This window comes from Amphiprion ocellaris, chromosome 20 (genome assembly GCF_022539595.1).
Source record: "Amphiprion ocellaris isolate individual 3 ecotype Okinawa chromosome 20, ASM2253959v1, whole genome shotgun sequence".
NCBI lineage: Eukaryota > Metazoa > Chordata > Actinopteri > Pomacentridae > Amphiprion > Amphiprion ocellaris.
In genome coordinates this window covers 30959802-30978981 of record NC_072785.1, presented here as the reverse complement: position 1 = coordinate 30978981, position 19180 = coordinate 30959802, and the positions used below count along the sequence as shown (strand labels likewise).

The 19180-nt window shown below is 38.0% G+C and overlaps 1 protein-coding gene across 1 annotated transcript; it reads left to right on the top strand.

Annotated features, from left to right (window-relative positions):
* Window positions 1-3481: 3481 nt before the first annotated feature.
* foxa1 (forkhead box A1) lies at window positions 3482-14642 on the top strand. The gene is made up of 2 exons (XM_023282122.3): window positions 3482-3686; window positions 6687-14642. Exons 1-2 carry the CDS (start codon window positions 3621-3623, stop codon window positions 7833-7835), a joined length of 1215 nt encoding a protein of 404 aa, XP_023137890.1. The 5' UTR covers window positions 3482-3620; the 3' UTR covers window positions 7836-14642.
* Window positions 14643-19180: the final 4538 nt, after the last annotated feature.

Here is a 19180-nt window from a genome sequence, read left to right as displayed (position 1 = left end):
GGAGGTTTAGTTTGGTTTAGCGTGGTTTATTTAGTTTGTAGTTTTTGAACAGGTTTAGTTTTTTTTTTTTTAATGGTTGCTTCAGTTTAACTTTTAACAAATTCAGTTTGGTTTTTGAGCAGATTTGATTTTTGTTTAGGTTTTAAAGTTGGATTCATTTTCAAACACAATCACTGCGTTTTAGGTTTGAAATGGGTCCAGTTTAGTTTCATTTTTAAAAACAATTGATTTTGTTCAGCTTTCAAATAGGTTTGGTTTAGTTAATGTTTGATCTGGTTTAGTTTGATTTCATTTTCAAACACATTTCATTAAACGGGGGAAGTTTCGTGCATCTTTCAAACAGGTTCAATTTAGTTTCATTTTTAATTTGGTTCATTTTGTTCTCGAGGCGCTTCAGTGTTTTTATAATTTCTCTGTTCATAAAATGATCAAACATCTTGTTTTCTTTCTTTATTCTCACGGCGATCAGATCAATAACTGTTCTTTAGGGAACCTCCGTGAGCAGATGAAGCCGTTTGAAGTCGCTCCTCCTCCTCCTCTTTTGTCTCGTCTCGGTGTTTTGGTGTAAGTGTCCTTTAATCCGGCGGCTCATCCAGTTAATCCAGTCGGATAATCGGTTGTTCTGCTCTTTAACAGCTTTAAACCGCCGGACTGGAACCAGTCAACCGGAAGGAACGACACCAGAGCAACCAGTGAGCTGGTGTCTGTGTGGTGACACTGGTTCTAACTGGACCCGGCACTGGTTTAGCTGGTTTAGCCAGTGCCGGGTCCAGTTAGAACCAGCGTTACCACACAGACACCAGTTAGAGTCCATAATTAGAACAGAAACATTTTAATGCCATTAACAGACAGAAAACTGCTCTGAAACCAACAACTTTCATCATTAGTAGAATAAATGATCAATAAATTAAAGAATTTCAGAGCTCAGGCATCAAAAAATGTGAAAAAAAAATCCAACAAAATTCCAGCAGAACACAACTTAAGTACCATAAAATGCAGAAAAGCTGAGGAAATGTGTTCGAATTAAAGAATTTTAGGGTTCAGGTGTCAAAAAATGTGAAAAACCTCCAATGAAATTAAGAAAAAATGGCGAAAAGTTGAGGAATTGTGTTCAAACGAAAGAATTTTGGTTTTCAGGTGTCAAAAAATGTGAAAAATGACCAAAGAAATTAAGAAAAAAATGCATAAATGTTGAGCAAACGTGTTCAAATGTAAGAGTTAATAATGTGGAAATACTTATTAATGCACTTTAAAAAAAAAAAAAAAAAAACAATGATCAAATTATTGGCGATATTTCACAGTTTGATCAAAAAATTTGCTGTAACTTTATGTCTTGTTTTGAAACATTGGATCCATTGAATCACTCCAATTACTGATTTTTCCAAAGAATTCAGACGGTTGAGTGTTATTCTGAAATACATCCAGGTTTTCAGGGATTATTTCACAGTTTAAATGGTTTCAGTGGTGAAAACCTTTAAATACACTAAAAGTATTCCTTATTTTTAATGGAAATTCTGCTTTTAGATCCTTTCTGTTTTTTGTTCCATTTCTGTGTATTTTCAGATTTTCCAACTACTTCAATTCCAGATAAATGTGATTTAAAGTCATAAATACCCTCAGAATTTCAGTTATTCTGTGTCTTTAGGTGATTTTCTGCAACTGTGAGCTGAGAAAGTCCCTTAAATTCTGGCTTTTTAAATCACCAGTCTTGTATTTAAGGCTTACAGGTGGAATCTGATGTGGTTTTAAATGTTGTTGAATGTTAATGTTAGTTAAATTATTGTGTTTTTTAATGGAACTTGGTTTAATTGGTAAAACTGACCAAATACACTTAAAGGTTAATACATTTTTCCTGCTCATGGATCCTTTCATTTGCTTTTTCACTTTATTTTCCAATAAATGTGATTAAATGTCACAAATCTCCTCAAAAAGTGTTTAAGTCACATTTAACAAGCAGAATCTGGTCAATTGCTGAGATTGTTATTATTCTGTGCATTTTCATCTCCTCTAATTACTTTAAAATCCCAATAATTACAGGACAAATTTGCCTGAATGTGATTAAATGTCATAAATATCCTCTAAATGTAGTTTTATTTGTTTCTGGGTGTATTTTTAAGCTGAAACATGAAAGAATCCTAAAATTCTGCCTTTTTTAACAGGAGTTTTTTTTATGAAGGACTGACAGATGGAGTCACATTCAACAAGAACTTATAAAAAGCGCCACTGACCATTTTAATTTTACATAAATGTCATTTAAAGCCAAATATATTCTCAGAATCTGCTTTGATTTGTCTTTCTGGGGCTGTGAGATGAAAAATTGCTGAAAAAGGTGCATTTTTTATGGGAATCGCATGAAAAAAACATAAATCTGCTCATTTCAGCTCCTTTGACCATTTTAAGTACAAATAAATGTGATTTAAAACCAAAAATAAGCTCTGGACGTGCTTTAATTTGTTTTTCTGGAGCTCTGAGCTGAAAATGTAACTAAAATTGAGTCTCTATTATTAGAAATTATTGATCATTTTGTAGTTTTGTGTGAATGTGAAGCAGCCGAAACATGAAGGAATCGTGAAGTTGAGTATTTTTAATAGGAATGTGGTCTGAAGGGCTGCAGATGGACTCACATCAAAAACATAAATCTGTTCATCTTTTCAGTTAATTTCTGCTTCTGTGCAAATAAATGTGATTTAAAGCCAAAAATATGCTCAGAATGTGTCTTAATTCGTGTTTCTGGAGCTGCTGAAAAGAATTTCATTAAAACTGAATATCTTGTGATTGGAGTCTGAGCTGCAGCTGGACTCACATTCAACAGAAATGAAAAAATCTGTTCAATTTGACTTCTAATTCTTGTTTTTCATGCACTGGATTAACAAATAAATGTTAAATTCAGAGTGATTTGTAGATATGAAACTACTTTCATGTGTTCCAATGGACCTCTGACCGCTTTAATTATAAATAAATGTCATTTAAAGTCAGAATATGCTCTTAATGTTCTTTAATTTGTTTTTCTGGAGCTAAACTCTGTTCATTTCTGCTTCTTTGAACATTTTAATTCAACATAAATGTCATTTTAAGCCAAAAATAAGCTCAGGATGTCCTTTAATTTATGTTTCTAGAACTGTGAGCTGAAACATTGATGAAAATATTTAGATTTTAACGCTCTGCAGGCGGAGTCACATCCAACAAGACTAAAAAATCTGTTCAATGTGGTTTGTAATGCACTAAATGTAACAAATATAATAAAAACTGATTTGTCTTTCTCCTTTGATTGTTAAATTCTGAGTGATCTGTGGAGATAAAACTCCTCCTAATCGATCAGTTATCAGCTCTGATCAGCTGGGATCGATCAGGTGGAGGGTCTGACTCCACCTGGGTGGAGGTGCGGCCTGAAGGAGTGACGGAGGCCCGGAGGGTTGGACCTGCCGAGGGGAGGAGGACCAGCAGCCGCAGGTCACCGCCGCCTCCTCCGCCTCTCCGGCACTCTCCGCTCGGCTCGGCTCGGCTCGGCTCGGCTCAGCGCCTCCACCCGACCAGGACGCACAGGACCGGAACAGGACCGGGAGACCAGGAGACCCGGAGCGGGACCTGCAGGATCCGCGTTCCGGCCGCGGACTCCCGCCATGCTGGGGACGGTGAAGATGGAAGGACACGAAGCTCCGGACTGGAGCGGATACTACAGCGAGGAGGTCTGTGTGTGCAGCCGCCTCACAGGGGCCGAGACCGGGGCAGGGACCGGGGCAGGGACCGGGGCAGGGACCGGGGCAGGGACCGGGGCAGGGACCGGGGCAGGGACCGAGGCAGGGACCGGGGCAGGGACCGGGCAGGGACCGGGGCAGGGACCGGGGCAGGGACCGGGGCAGGGACCGGGGCCGGGGCAGGGACCGGGGCCGAGACCGGGGCAGGGACCGGGGCCGGGCAGGGACCGGGGCCGGGCAGGGACCGGGGCAGGGACCGAGGCAGGGACCGGGGCAGGGACCGGGCAGGGACCGGGGCAGGGACCGGGGCAGGGACCGGGGCAGGGACCGGGGCCGGGGCAGGGACCGGGGCCGAGACCGGGGCAGGGACCGGGGCCGGGCAGGGACCGGGGCAGGGACCGAGGCAGGGACCGGGGCAGGGACCGGGCAGGGACCGGGGCAGGGACCGGGGCAGGGACCGGGGCAGGGACCGAGGCAGGGACCGAGGCAGGGACCGGGCAGGGATCCGGTCCGGAACACACTAAAAACTATTTTTCTGATCAATTGTAATAAAGTTCAGACCCGGCTGAGATTTTAATAAAAGTTTAAAGTTTCAGAGTTAAAAGTTTCTGTTAGAACAAATGAATTGATAGAGAAAAATATAAAGGTTTATTCTAAGAAATCAGAGTTTAAGGAGCTGAAATACCCACAAAAAAGACAAAGTAACTCTATGTTTATTATAACCAATAACTTCAATAATAAAAACGGATTTTAGTTCGTTATTTAACGAGACTCTGTGTGAAAATGTTCTAAAATAAAATAAAACGGGATTCATCAAGTTTAGCATTCAAACTGCGGATTTACTTAAAGCCGGATTTTCTGTCAAACTGAGAGAAAATAAAATAAAAACAATATAAAGTAATAAAAGTCTTTATTTTTCATTCTTCTGGTGCCGTTTTCAATTAGAATCGCGTCTTTGTTTGCTGTAAAACCCGCTAAGATCAGGTGTTCATGTTGATTTAAAATAAAACTAACGGATTCATTCTGACACTATAATATTGTTTTGTTAATATTATTTTTATTATGATAAAATAAAAATCAGGCGGATTTAAATTGTCCTTTATTAACTTATTAAAACTGAAATAACGGCTGAAATCACGTTAATTGTATATATTGTAAATAAAGCTGCTGTAACAATGTAAATTTCCCCTGGAGTGGGGAGAAATAAAGAACTTTATCTTATCTTTATCTATCTTAATTCCTCATAAAATCCGTTAATTCAAACGTTTTCTTTATTAAATCTGACCCCGTTGCTGATAAAAATCTGACTATTTTAACGTTTATTTGTTTGAATGAATGTTTGAGGAGCAAAAGAAGCAAAAAAATGATCTTTCTTATTACAGGATTCTACTAATATTAATAATGTTTATTGAGTTGTATAAATTGGGTTTTAAGAGGCGAATTTAAGCTTTAATGTTGAATTATTATAATTATTTATAATAAACCAGAAGCTGTTGTTACATTTAAGCTTTAACAGGCTGATTTTATGCTCATCCTATTTATTAACAACAATAATAATAATAATAATAATAATAAACCCGCTGACTCTATGTTGTATTAATCTCTACAAAGTTCTGTTTAATTTGATATTTTTCCTCTTTCAGGTCACAAACTGAAGCTAAATTTAAATTACTGACGTTTTAAAACGATCTGTTGGTTTCACAGCCTGAATGTTCACCCGTCAGGTTGATTTAAAAACGAGGATATTTCACTTTTCTTAACCTTAAATTAATAAAATATAATTCTTGTAGAAATATTTCTAAAATAAAAACCTCGTTTTGGTTTCGTTCTGTTGATTTTGTTGCTTATTTCCTCGGCAGCAGCTGATTTAAAGCAGCGGCTTCACCAGGAGGAGAGCAGTCATTCAGAAATATTCACAAATCTTTTATTATTATTGCATGAAATAAATAACGTGCATGTAGGTGCTGAACATGTAGCTCATAAAGGTCAAATTAATTCATTAAAACGTGTTTTTGTCACGTATTCAGATTAAAAACTGTTTTTTTCCTGCTGCTCTGATATGAAACCATTTAATTTGTGGAAGAAAAATGTTTTAAAATGTTTTTTAATGCGTTAATTTCAAGGTTTTAAAATTCTCACAGCTGTAATAAAAACACCAGATGTTTATATTAATAATAAAACAACAGCAGCTCCGAGAAATTTCACTGATTTGTTTCTCAGAAGCTGCATTTATGTGACGCAGTGAATCAGTTTTTATTATTAAGATGCTGTTTTACATGTAAACTGTCAGCAGGGGGCGCTGCAGGGGTAAATATAATCAGTATCTGATCAATAACTGACTGATCAGGTATTGAACTGATGAGCCGTTTTTGGTGTCTTTAAGTCTTTGATGTTTCTTTGCTTTGATCCGGTTCTACTGGTTCTGACTGCTTCTAATCTGGATTTAACAGTTCTAGATGTTCCAGAACCTCTTAGATCAGATCAGACCAAGTAAATCTGGTTCTGGTTCACCGAGCTGTAATCTGTAACCGGTTCTAACTGGTTCTGTGATCTGATCAAACCACTTCCTGTCTGTTTAAACTGGTTGTGCGCACTGATCTCCAACCATGTCGGACCTGTAAACCTGGTTCTGGTCTCATCTAAAAGCTTCTGCTTCCTCTCTGACTGGTTTTGATCCATCTGACTGATTGTGTTCCTGAAGCTAACTGGTTCTAACCGGTTCTGGTCTCTCTACAGATGTTTTCTCTAATGGCCTGCATCTGGGATAGCTTGAGGTCTAGCTGGTTCTGACTGGTTCTGGTTCTAATCGGTTCTTGTCTAACTGGTTCTGATCTCTTGCTAGGTGTACTTCCCAAAGGGCGAGTGGTGTGAAGGGTTCAGGTTGTGGTTCTAACTTGTTTTGGTCTCTCTGCAGGGGCACTCCTTAATGGTTGGCGGCAGAATGGGTTCTGGTTGTGGTTCCAGTCCTAACTGGTTCTGGTCTCTCCTCAGGTGTACTCTCCAATGACGGGCAGTGGAATGGGTTCTGGTCTCGGGATGGGATCCATGTCTGGTTACATGTCTAGCAGCGGGACCACATCAGGTTCTTTCAACGTGTCGTACAGCGGTACCGGTCTGAGTCCGGCCCCAGTCGGAGGGATGGGTGGCTCGGCACCGTCGGCCATGTCGGGTTTGGGCGGGGGCGTGGCCTCGATGGGTGGGGCCCTGAGCCCGTCCAGTATGAGCTCAGTATCGGCCCAGCAGGCCTCCATGGGCCTGAACCCATACGGGGGCATGAGTCCCACCATGAGCCCCGGCATGGCGTACGGCGGCAGCGGGCTGAACCGAGCCCGAGACAACAAGGCGTTCAGACGGAGCTACCCGCACGCCAAACCACCCTACTCCTACATCTCGCTCATCACCATGGCAATCCAGCAGGCGCCCAGTAAGATGCTGACACTGAGCGAGATCTACCAATGGATCATGGACCTGTTCCCGTACTACCGGCAGAACCAGCAGCGCTGGCAGAACTCCATCCGGCACTCACTGTCCTTCAACGACTGCTTCGTGAAGGTGTCCCGCTCACCGGACAAACCAGGGAAGGGCTCGTACTGGACCCTGCACCCGGACTCTGGGAACATGTTTGAGAACGGCTGCTACCTGCGTCGTCAGAAGAGGTTCAAGTGTGAGAAGAAGATGACGACCAAGTCGGACGGCAGGAAGGAGCAGGGGGGCGGCGGAGCGTCTCCTGCGGCGGACGCCATCAAAGCTCCGGGACTCCTGGACTCTTCCCTGCCGTCCTCCAGCCAGGCGTCCTCGCCACCAGGCCTGGACCTGCGGGGCAGCGTGGGGTCGGACCTGAAGGTGTCCGGCTCCCAGCTGCTGTCCTCGCTGTCGCTGCCCCCCCACTCCATGGCCCACGAGTCCCAGCTACACATCAAAGGTGACCCGCACTACTCCTTCAACCACCCGTTCTCCATCAACAACCTCATGTCGTCCTCGGAGCAGCAGCACAAACTGGACCTGAAGGCCTACGAGGCGCTGCAGTACTCCTCCTACAACGCTGGCGGGGGATCCGGCCTCGGAGGCAGGACCATGGAGCCGCTGGAGGCCTCCTACTACCAGGGGATGTATCCCAGACCGCTGCTCAACACCTCGTAGCTGCCGCTGCACCTCCTGCCTGGACATTCTGCATGCAGCCGTCCTGGACTTCCTGAGTGACTGTGATGAACCGGAGACTCTGGACTGAACTCCTGCACTGTGACCGAACCGGGACGCAAACAGACACCTGAAGTCTCAGCCGGTTTACGTGGTCCCAGGTCCGTGGTCTCCTTTTACACACCGAGTCACAAACAGTCTGAAGGTATGAAAACATCGACGCAGGATCCCACAGGTCACCAGGTCAGACCAGAACCGACAGCTCAGGATCCGTACAAACCTGCTGATTCATGTCCTGAACCCAACTATTGATGTCCCTGTTATGTCTTCAGTTTCCTGGATAGTTTCAATCATTCACTTTAAAGAACCCCAGAACAACTGACCTGCTGGTTCCTGGACACCTGAGAGTCCTGGTTCTGGTTCTGATCCTGGGTTTGAGGTTTACGTGGAAACTTGCGTCCTGTAACCTGTTTAGTAAACATTACGTCTCTCCAAACTCCATTCAGATTCCGGCTCATTTAAGATACGCTGCATGGGAAGGAATATTTGCTTTAATCAGAGCAGCGACACCAAACGCCTTTAAAAAAATCAGACGATTTCAGACACGTTTCCCAGAAAATCAACATAAATCAGTGAGTGCTACTGGTTAAACTGCATGGTTTCAATGATTCACTGTAAAGAACATGAGAACAAATGACCTCCTGCGTCCTGATTCCACCAAACTCCATCCAGATTCCTGCTAATCTAATATCTGCTGAATGAATACTGATGAGGAATTTTTCCAAATATTAAACCAAAGTCCAATCAAATATCAGTCGGTTTTGACACCAATCTCAGCATAAACCGGTCAGACGTCAATTTCCTGGATAGTTTCAATGATTCATGTTAAAAAAGGCCAAATGGTTCCTGGACACCTAAGAGTCCTGGTTCTGGTTCTGATCCAGAACTTGAATTTAACATGAAAACTGGCGTCCTGTAACCTTTTTTTTGGTGTATCTCTAATTTAATCTACATTACTGTTCAAAAGTTTGGGGTCAATTCCATGTTTTCCATAAAAACTCCCACTTTTATCCATGTGCTAACATAACTGCACAAGGGTTTTCTAATCATCAATGAGCCTTTCAACACCATTAGCTAACACAATGTAGCATTAGAACACAGGAGTGATGGTTGCTGGAAATGTTCCTCTGTACCCCTATGGAGATATTCCATTAAAAATCAGCTGTTTCCAGCTAGAATAGTCATTTACCACATTAACAATGTCTACACTGGATTTATCATTCATTTGATGGTATCTTCATTGAAAAAAAATGCTTTTCTTATAAAAAATAAGGACATTTCTAAGTGACCTCAAACTTTTGAACGGTCGTGTTCATTTGTTTAAATCCGAGCAGCTAATATGAAACTCCATCAAACTCCATTCAAATATCCGTCGATTTTAGTCACATTTCTCAGATAATCGGCGAGTGTTGCTGGTTAAAACTGCATTAAAACACCAAACAGTTCAGTTAATCACCAGTAAAACTATTAAACTGGCTGACTGGACGTATCGTGTGAACAGAGATTTGATTTTCGTGACTCTAGAACGTGGATCTGATGTTCACATGCAGATTCAGGTTTCTGTAAATAGGAGAAGACCTGATCCTGGTCTCTGAAATCCTCATGTGAAGTTTATTTACACGACCAGTCAAAAGTTTGGACACACCTGCATTCCAAGGTTTTTATTTCATTATTTTATACACTGTAGATTAATACTGAAGACATTAAAACTATAAAAGAACACAGATGGAATTATGTTGTAACAATAAAGTGTTGATCTTCAGTATTAATCTACAGGGTAGGAAATAATACAGATAGATAAAAAGCATTGAATGAGAAGGTGTGTAGAAACTGTTGACTGGATGTTTTAAAAACTGGATCAGACTCTAGAGATTAAATCTGCTGATCTGAAGCCATCGATGTTCATTTAAACCCTGAGTTCGTCCTTCAGGCAGAACCTGTTACCTTCTCATCTGATCTGACTTTAGGTTTCATTTTAATTTAAATAATCTGCAGTTTCACCAGATTTTATCTTCTTTCTTTTTTTAAAGATGCTTCAATGTTTGACTAAAAGTTCCTGTGGACCCTGGAAGGGCCGCGGGCCGCATATTGAACATTTTGTTTAGTTAAAGGTCAGAGGTCACCGGCGGCTCGTCGTCATGGCGATGCTGCAGATGTTTACACATTAATGTCAGGAATTAATTTTCCGTCGAGGGTTTATTTCTCCCACGACCTCGCCTGCCGCCGCCCTGACCCCCAGAGGGGTCGCGACCCGCGGCCTGAGAACCCGACGCATTAGAGGCTTTTAATTTGAAGGGTCAGTTCACCAGAAAACAGCCCCGTTTGATGTGTTCTGTTTGATGATCGATCAGTTCAGATCTCTGATGGATCAATAATTATTGATAAACAGGAAGTTCTTAATTAATTTCAGTATAAAGTAAAAGTATTTATTAGTAAAAGAAAAAAAAGGTGCTTCCAAACACTGAATTATTACTGCAGTTTTAATCTGATCAATCACCTGACTGATTTATTTGGTCAGACTAAAAGATTCCTAATAAATTAAAGTTTAATTTAATTAAAAGAAAAAATCTCTTCTTTTTAAAAATAATGAAACAATCAGGAGTTCATTCATTCGTTCAGCTGCGTGGTTTCTTTACAAAATAACATTTAGAGTTCAATTCTAATAAACTATATTCAACCAACAAACTAAATTAAGTTCCATGAATTAGATTTTAATCTTTAATCAAAACTATTTTTAATTACATGATATTTTTAAGCTGATTATTTAAAAAATGAAGTCATTACAACTAGTTTTTCTACATTATTTAAAGGGACTTTTAGTGTTTTATAAACATTATTACGAACACGAGTTTTTAAGTTGTTCAAAAAAATTATGTTGCTCCAATTAGATTTTCTTTTCTTTTGGATTTTTCACATTTTTGTTCACTCTAATAAAAATACTGATTAAAATAAACCTTTAAAGTTGTTTTTTTAACATAATATTCATGATAATTACAGCAACTTAATATTTAAACTAACTTTTTTACATCGATTGAATAAAAACAAAGTTCAAGTGACAGTAAATTAATTAAATTGAGTTGATAACTTTGAGTTCAGGATTTCAAACATTTAAAAACATAAACTCTGGTGTTTATACCAGTTAAAAGTAATTTATTATTTACAATATATTTAATTCCAGAGGAAAGATTAATTCACGGAATTTAATATGGTTCATTGGTTGAACATAATTTCATTAAAAGTTGTTTTAACTCAAAAAGGTTTCATTTTTAAATGTTATTTTTAACACACGATATTTAAATCTGAAACGCAAAAAAAGACTCATTTAAAACTATAAAAACACATAAATTCCTCTGTAGCAGAACAGTTTGATTTATCGTTCTGATCCACTAGTTTGTTAAACTGAAGAATGAATCCTTTATTATTATAATTTTCCCAAATGTGGAGGGAAGTTCATTTTAGAGTTCATGATATTTAAATGTGGAACCAAAATCAGATCTGCACCTAAATGTATTGTTTCTTCCTTTGACTGTGTTCCACCTTCTTCACTCCGTTTCATAAAAATCAGTGCTCTAGTGTTCATATAATCCTGCAGGCGGATAAATAAATGCAATAAAAACATCATTTCCTCTGCAGAGGCCTCAGATTTATCAGCTTTCTTTCATTTTTAACGTCATCACATAAAGAAAAGCTGAAAAAACGATCAGATTCTGCAGCAGAAACAAAGTTGGATAAAAATCAGAAACACAAATAGAATAAAAATACCTTAAGTGTTAAACTGGAGAGTCTCCTCAGATGGTTTCATGAAGCTCCGGACGCCTGACGAGACGAACTTCAGGAGGAATCAGATAAAATGTTCTGACACGGAGCAGCTGAAAAAAACAACAACGTTCATCAGTTCAGGTGTAAAAATGAGAATGAATATGGTTTAAAACCTGTTTTAAAAATCTAAAAATCAAATCTGACAAATCCCAAATCTGTGTGGCATTAATTTAAACATGTGGAGTAAAAATCAGATTTCAGGAACATTAAAGCTGCTGAGAACAAACAAGACGTTAAAAGATCCAGTTAAATTATTCAATAAATCTCAAATTTACTCGTGAAAAACTCCCAAAGGTTGAGCTGCTGTGGAGAAAAACTGAACAACATCTGGATCGATTTTATTTTCACCTGAAATACAAACAAACTGAACCAGAAAGAACCAGAAAGTGATGCTCCTGAAGCTGGTTCGGACCCAGTAGAACCTCTTTAATCTGGTCAATATGGAGGCAGGTTCTGGTTTACTGACAGTCAAACTGTACAGAGTCGGTTTAAAGGACCCTGAAGGGGCCGTGATGCATTTACAGACCAGGAAAAGTAATTCAGCTCCAAAGAATGTTCTTAGACTTTGGCTTCCAGATTTTAGTTCTTAGACTTTAGCTACAAGGAACGTCCCTGGACTTGAGTTCCTGGACTTTGGTTCTTGGAGTCTTTTCTTGAACTTTAGTTCTTGGATGTTGGTTTTTCAGACTACAGTTCTTGGACTTTAGCTCAAGAACGTTCTTGGGCTTTGGTTCTTGGATTTCAGTTCCTTGACCTTGGTTCCTGCAATTCTGCTCTAAAAACATTAATGAATTTTGGTTCCAAGACTTTAGTTCTTGGACTTTTGCTCCAAAGACTGGAAAAGAAAACCTGAGTTTATTTTTCATCAGCGATGGTTTGACCTTCAGAAAGAACTTCTACCAGTCAATTTCATGACAGATTTTTCAATTTAAATTAAGATATAATGAATTCAAGTCAAGCTCAGATCAGTGTTCTCTGTAATACGCTGAAAAAATTATAGGTTCTAGCTGGAACCAAGCCTGGTTCTTCACATTAATCCCATCAAGAGAAAAATAATGTTTCCTCAGAAGACTCTCTGGTTTCTCTAAGAACCAAAAGCAACAACCACAATAATCTTTACTGAGGGAAACGTTCTTCACCTGCTTTAAATGGTTCTTTAAAAGGTTTCTCAGTTTTACTGTAGTTCTTGGGTTTGTTCAGAGGTAAGAGCTGGAAACTAGAGCTGAAATTAATGAATATTTTCATTATCAATGAATCATTTTAGTCAATAAACATCAGAAAACTGAGAGAAACGTCCATGTTGTTGTTCTGTCGGACCAAGAACCCACAATATTAAATGTGTTCTAAAGGAAGGAACCCAGACATGCTGTAAATTCTTTTTTTTTAAACTTAGAAGTGACTTATAAAGTCCTGTTAAAGAACTCATTTTTGCTGAAGTTCTTTAGAGTGCCACTGATGATGCATAATGGAACCTTTTGTTGAGGGTTCTTTGAGGGTTCTTCAAAGAACTATTTGACATAAAGGCATTTTGTGGAACTGAAAACGGTTCCTCTATGGCATCACTGAGAGCAACTATTTTGGATTCCAGTTAAAACCTTCATTTATTTTAGTTATTAACCTCCTAGCAAGATATTCTTGAAAGAAACATTTCTGTTGATCAGCTGAATCTTTGGCACCATGGAAACACAAACCACACTGTTCTCCAGGAACTTTGATCCTTGGGAACATTCCCAAGGATCAAAGTTTCTGCACTTCAGTTTGTCGACTTCAGTTCTTGGACTTTGATCCCAGACTTTGGTTCTTGGAATCCAGTTCTTAGACTTTGGTTTTTCAGACTTGAGTTCTTGGACTTAAGTTGCTGGACTTTAGTCCCAAAGAATGTTCTTGGACTTTAGTTCCTAGACCTTGGTTCCTGTAATTCAGCTCCAAAGAATGTTCCTGGACTTTGGTTTCCAGACTTTAGTTCTTGGACTTTAGCTAAAAGGAATGTTCTTGGACTTGAGTTCCTGGACTTCAGCTTTTAAGATTGTTTCTGGGCTTTGGTTCTTGAAATGTAGTTCTTGGACTTTGGTTCCCAGACTAGTTCTTGAACTTTAGCTAAAAGGAATGTTCTTGGACTTTGGTTCCTGAATCTACTTCTTGAACTTATGTTGTTGGACTTTGGTTTTTCAGACTTTGGTTCTTGGACTTTAGTTCCTTGACCTTGGTTCCTGTAATTCAGCTCTAAAGAATGTTCATGGACTTTGGTTCCCAGACTTTAGTTCTTGAACTCTAGCTCCAAAGAACGTTCTGAGACTTTGGTTCTTGGACTTTGGTTCTTGAATGGTAAAGTTCCTCGGTTCCTCGCTCTCGTCTTGTTTTGGGTTGCTGCCTGCAGACTGAACTCGGGGCTAAAATAAAATCAGTTTGTTTCCAATAAATTCCTGTTCCAGCCACCGATCACTGATGAATAAATCATCCAGAGGAAGGTTCAGTTTTACTGTCTGATCGATTGATTATTGACTGATCAATTGATTATTGACTGATCGATCGCTGGTCCTGCGTCAACGTCTCTGAAGATCTTTGTTTGGTGACTCTCACTCTGTGTGTAAAAGCAGAACCACTTCCTGTCTGTTGAAGCGTCTCTATTTAAACTCAGCTCTCCTGTCATCACTGATTATTGATTATTGATTATTACCATGTGCATGAAAGAAGTGGAAGGTCTTCTTCTTCTTCTTCTCCTTGTTTTCTGGAAGAAATGGGCTGTTTAATAGAACATGGAACACTCAGACCCTCCTCTTCCTCCTCATCCTCGTCTTCCTCCTGAAGGAGGTTAAAGAGGATCAATGTCCAGAAGCTCCTCGTCCTCGTCGTGTTTGTTCTTCGTTGGTTTTCAACTCTGATGCATGTTCTTAACTTATTCTGTCATTTTCAAATAAAACAAAGAAACACTGGAAACCTGCTTGTTCACTGATTGATTATTGATTGATTATTGATTGATCGAGCAGCTTTTAGTTCTTCTTTTTGTGAATTTGCTCATTTTGTTTAGTTTAAATCACACTTTTTTCCAACATTTATTGATCAATAATTTATCAGAAGACAATAAAGAGAGAATTCATCCTGATTGATTTTACTCAGTTTGAAATTGATCAGTTTATTGATCGGTTTGGTGTTTTCATTTGAACATTTTGAAACTATTTTTTGTTATCAAATGGTTGATCGATTATTTATGTGAAAAATCTCTTTGGTGTAAAAACCAAAAGGTTGATTATTAATAAATATCTGCTGCTGCCCTGTAAAAAACACGTATGTTGCTCAGATAACAGTTTAATTTATGAGGAGGTAAAACTCGTATTTCATTTGTTGATCAGTAAAGCTGATCAGTGATCAATAAAGAGTCATTTATAAACAATATTGATCATTTTATGAGAAGACTTTTAATCCGGTTACAATTTGTGTCAAATTTTGTTAATTATGTGATGAGTTGAGGAAGATTTTCACTTTTTTTTTTGAAAAAATTGAACAAAACAATCAAAGAAGCAAACAAAAAATGATCAAAATGATTGATTTTAATAATTTTGTTATTTCTTTGAGCTGCAACATTTTTTCCTGCTCTTTAATTCAGATTTTTTTAAAGTTTGACTTTAACGAATCAGCTTAATCAGATTTCTGACTAAATAAAAATCCAACAGAGTTCGTTAGAATCAGAACAATAATAACAATGATAATCAATAGCTGCTGATTATTTATTATTAATAATATTCTAATCAAACCTTCATCTCTGTGGTCTGATATGTTTCATTTTTAAGGTGGATCTGCGTCGCTGCTGCTCCGTCTGTCGGTTTCACGTTTTTGTTTGTTTATTTTGTTTGTTTTGAATAATTTACGGACAAAAACAAACACGAGCGTCATTAAATAAATATTAAAAAACAGCGCAGAGACACGAGGTTTATTTATTCAAACAGAGAAAAAGAAAATGAATTTATTTTGTCCTTTTAAAACTTGTTCATATTTCAGCTCCTCCTTATTTTTTTGTTTTCTTGTTATTTCCGGTTGCGTTTTTCGCAGTTTATTCATTTTTTTTATTTTGTCATATTTCTAAATGTTGTTGGATATTTTTTAGTTTTCTTTTCTACTATATTTAGTTTGTTTCTCTCTCCTCCCTCCGGCGGCCCCGGCTCTCCCCGCCGCTGAAGCCGAACACGGTGCACCTCCTGCGGCCTCAAAGCGCCTCAAAGCGCCGCCGTGTCGCCGGATTTCGCGGCCTTTGTGCGGTGTAACCTCCGCCGCGGCTCCGTGAACCTGAACACATCCCGACAGATTTCACTTTGATCTGAAGCTTTTTCACGCGTTTTGGCCGCAGAGCCGCGAAATGTCTCTAATGATCCCGTAATTATCCGCTAATTATCCGCGGACATGATCCCCGAAGCAGCGACGCTCGGAGCGGCCCGGAGCGGAGCCGAGTGGAGCCGAGCGGAGCCGAGCGGAGCCGCGGCAGGAATCTGGGTTATTAACGGTTAAAATCACCCGAAACGCAAATAAAATATGGATTAAACATGCAGCTTTAAACACAAATTATTCTATATAAAAAATAAAATAGTTCTATATTTTTATTTCCAACCTGTTTGCTGGTTTCTAAACAAAATAGTTGCTTTTATTTACGTCACAGTGTTTGGTTGCTTTTAACATCATAAACAATAATCTGACTTGTTAACGACTGACAAACAAAAGACAACATTTAAATATGCAGCTTTAAATGCTAACTATTCTCTAAATTAAAGGAGTTTTTATCAAATAAGGTTTTATTTTCATCCTGTATGTTTGTTTGTAAACAAAGTACTTGCTTTTTGCTTGCTTTAAACATCACAAACAAATAATAATCAGAATTATTAAAATTTAAAATCACCTGAAAAACAACCAAAAATATTTTAAAATTTGTAGCTTTAAACACAAATTGTTCTCTATCATAAAGGAAATGTTTTGATTTAAAGGTTTTATTTCCAATCTGTTTGTTCGTTTGTAAACAAAATAATGGCTTTTATTTAGTTTACGGTGTTTGTTTGCTTTCAACATCACCACAAACAAACAATAATCTGAACTATTAACATTTAAAATCACCTGAAACACAAATAAATATATTTTTTAAATCTGTAGCTTTAAACCTAAATTATTTTACACAAAAATTTAATTAGTTCTATATTTTTGTTTCCAACCTGTTTGCTTGTTTGTAAACAAATTATATGCTTTTATTTACTTCACAGTATTTGTGTGCTTTTACACAAACAATAATCTGAAATATTAACAACTGAAAGACAAAAGAAAACACATTTAAATCTGTACCTTTAAACACATTATTTTCCATCATAAAGGAAATGTTTGGTTTTTTTTAAGAAATAAAGGCTTATATCTAATCTATTTGCTGGTTTGCAAACAAAATAGATGCTTTTATTTACTTCACAGCGTTTGGTTGCTTTTAACATCATGAACAAACAATAATCTGAATTACAAACAACTGAAAAACTAAAGAAAGCATTTAAATCTGCAGCTTTAAACACAAATTATTTTACATAATAAAGGACATTTTATTATCTTTTAGAATATAGGTTTCATTTCCAACCTGTGTGTTTGTTTGTAAACAAAATAGATGTTTTGTTTACTTTACAGTGTCTGATTTTTAACTTACAAACTGCTGCACAAAAATCTAAACATGTTTTAGTGTGTTTACAGTGACTGTATATATTTACAGTTTGTTTTCTTTAAGTTCACAAACACAAATAATATATTTGAAATCATATACTATATTATATTACTATTATTATTTAAAATAATGCCTCTGAATATTCAGACTTTATTCTGCTGGGTTGATTACTGGCTGATGATTGAATCAATCAGAATAAAAGCAGCAGCTGTATTGTGTTCGCTGGTTTCTCCAGTAATAAATAGTTGTGAGCTGCAGCAGCAGAAGGAAACGTTCTCCGCAGTGAGATGACATTTGATTTGTCTCATGCTTATTGTCGTTTTACCGACTCTGACCTTCACGCTTTAACAGAGAGGCTTTTATTGTGGAGGGTCACAGCTGTAAGGCCTCCATCATCACATTCCACATGTTCAATAAAAAGGATCGATGTGTTTAACACGGCGGTCCACAGTCAGTAAATATTCATGTATGTTTATGCAAAACACACCTTATGAAGTGTTTACCGCCGCAGGGAAACCTCATATCTCCACCTGACAGGACGATTCTCACAACCGCTGGAGCCACATCTGGATCTGCTGCAACAGAAAAGGAAATAGTGGACTTTATTTGTGTAAATAACCACATAGAAATATTATGTGAAGTAATAAAATCAACATAAATATGAGAGTAGCTCATATGGTAACAATAATATTCTGTACAAAGACAAAACTGTTCAAATGACAAGTCAGTTTTACTCAAACAACAGCTGGAAATAGAGAAAAAGAAAATAATTTATGTCTCACAAACAACAAAATGTAATGCAACAACATATAAATATAATATAAACAATCTAACATAGAGTACAAACAAGCTAACATCTATGAACAAGAACAAGTAAGATATAATGCGAAAATAATATGTAAGAAAAGATACCACGTATGAATAAGATCATAATATATGCTAATAAACAATAACGTGTACGAAAAAGATAAGACGTACACAAACAAGCTAACACGTACAAACAAGCTAACACGTACAAACAAGCTAACACGTACAAACAAGCTAACACGTACAAACAAGCTAACACGTACAAACAAGCTAACACGTATAAGACGTATAAGATAATATCTACGAACAGGAATAATAACGTGTATGAAAAACAATAACGTACATAAACAAGCTAGCATTTACAGCTAAGATGATAACACGTGTTAACTAGATATACCATCGCTAACAATTTGACGATCTGTACCAACAAAATATTACTGTGAAAACATGCTAACAACATGTATGAACAAGAATATAACCTGTGTGAACTAACTAGTAACATGTATGAACAAGATTACAGCACAAACAAACAAGAACATAATGTGTAGAAATACACTAATACTGTGTATGGACAAGCTAACAAGCTAGCGTATGAAAATAACGCGTGCTAACAAGATCACAATGTGAGCCATCAAGATAATGTCTACAAACAAGAATATAACATGTATGAACAAGTTAAAAACATATGTGAGTAAAAATATAACATGTACGAACAAGCAAATAACTTAAGCGAACAAGAATATAACCTTTACAAAAAAATTAATAATGTATGTGAGCAAAAATATAACATGTGAACTAGCTAATAATGTAAATACACAAGATAAAAACACATGCTAGCAAGATACTAGTGTGTGCTAATGTGTACAAATAACAATCTAATGTGTGCAAATGAGATAATTTGTGTTAGCAACACAACACACACAGATAATGTGTGCTAACGAGATAATGCACGCTAAGATGATAACATGCTAACAAGATAACGAGA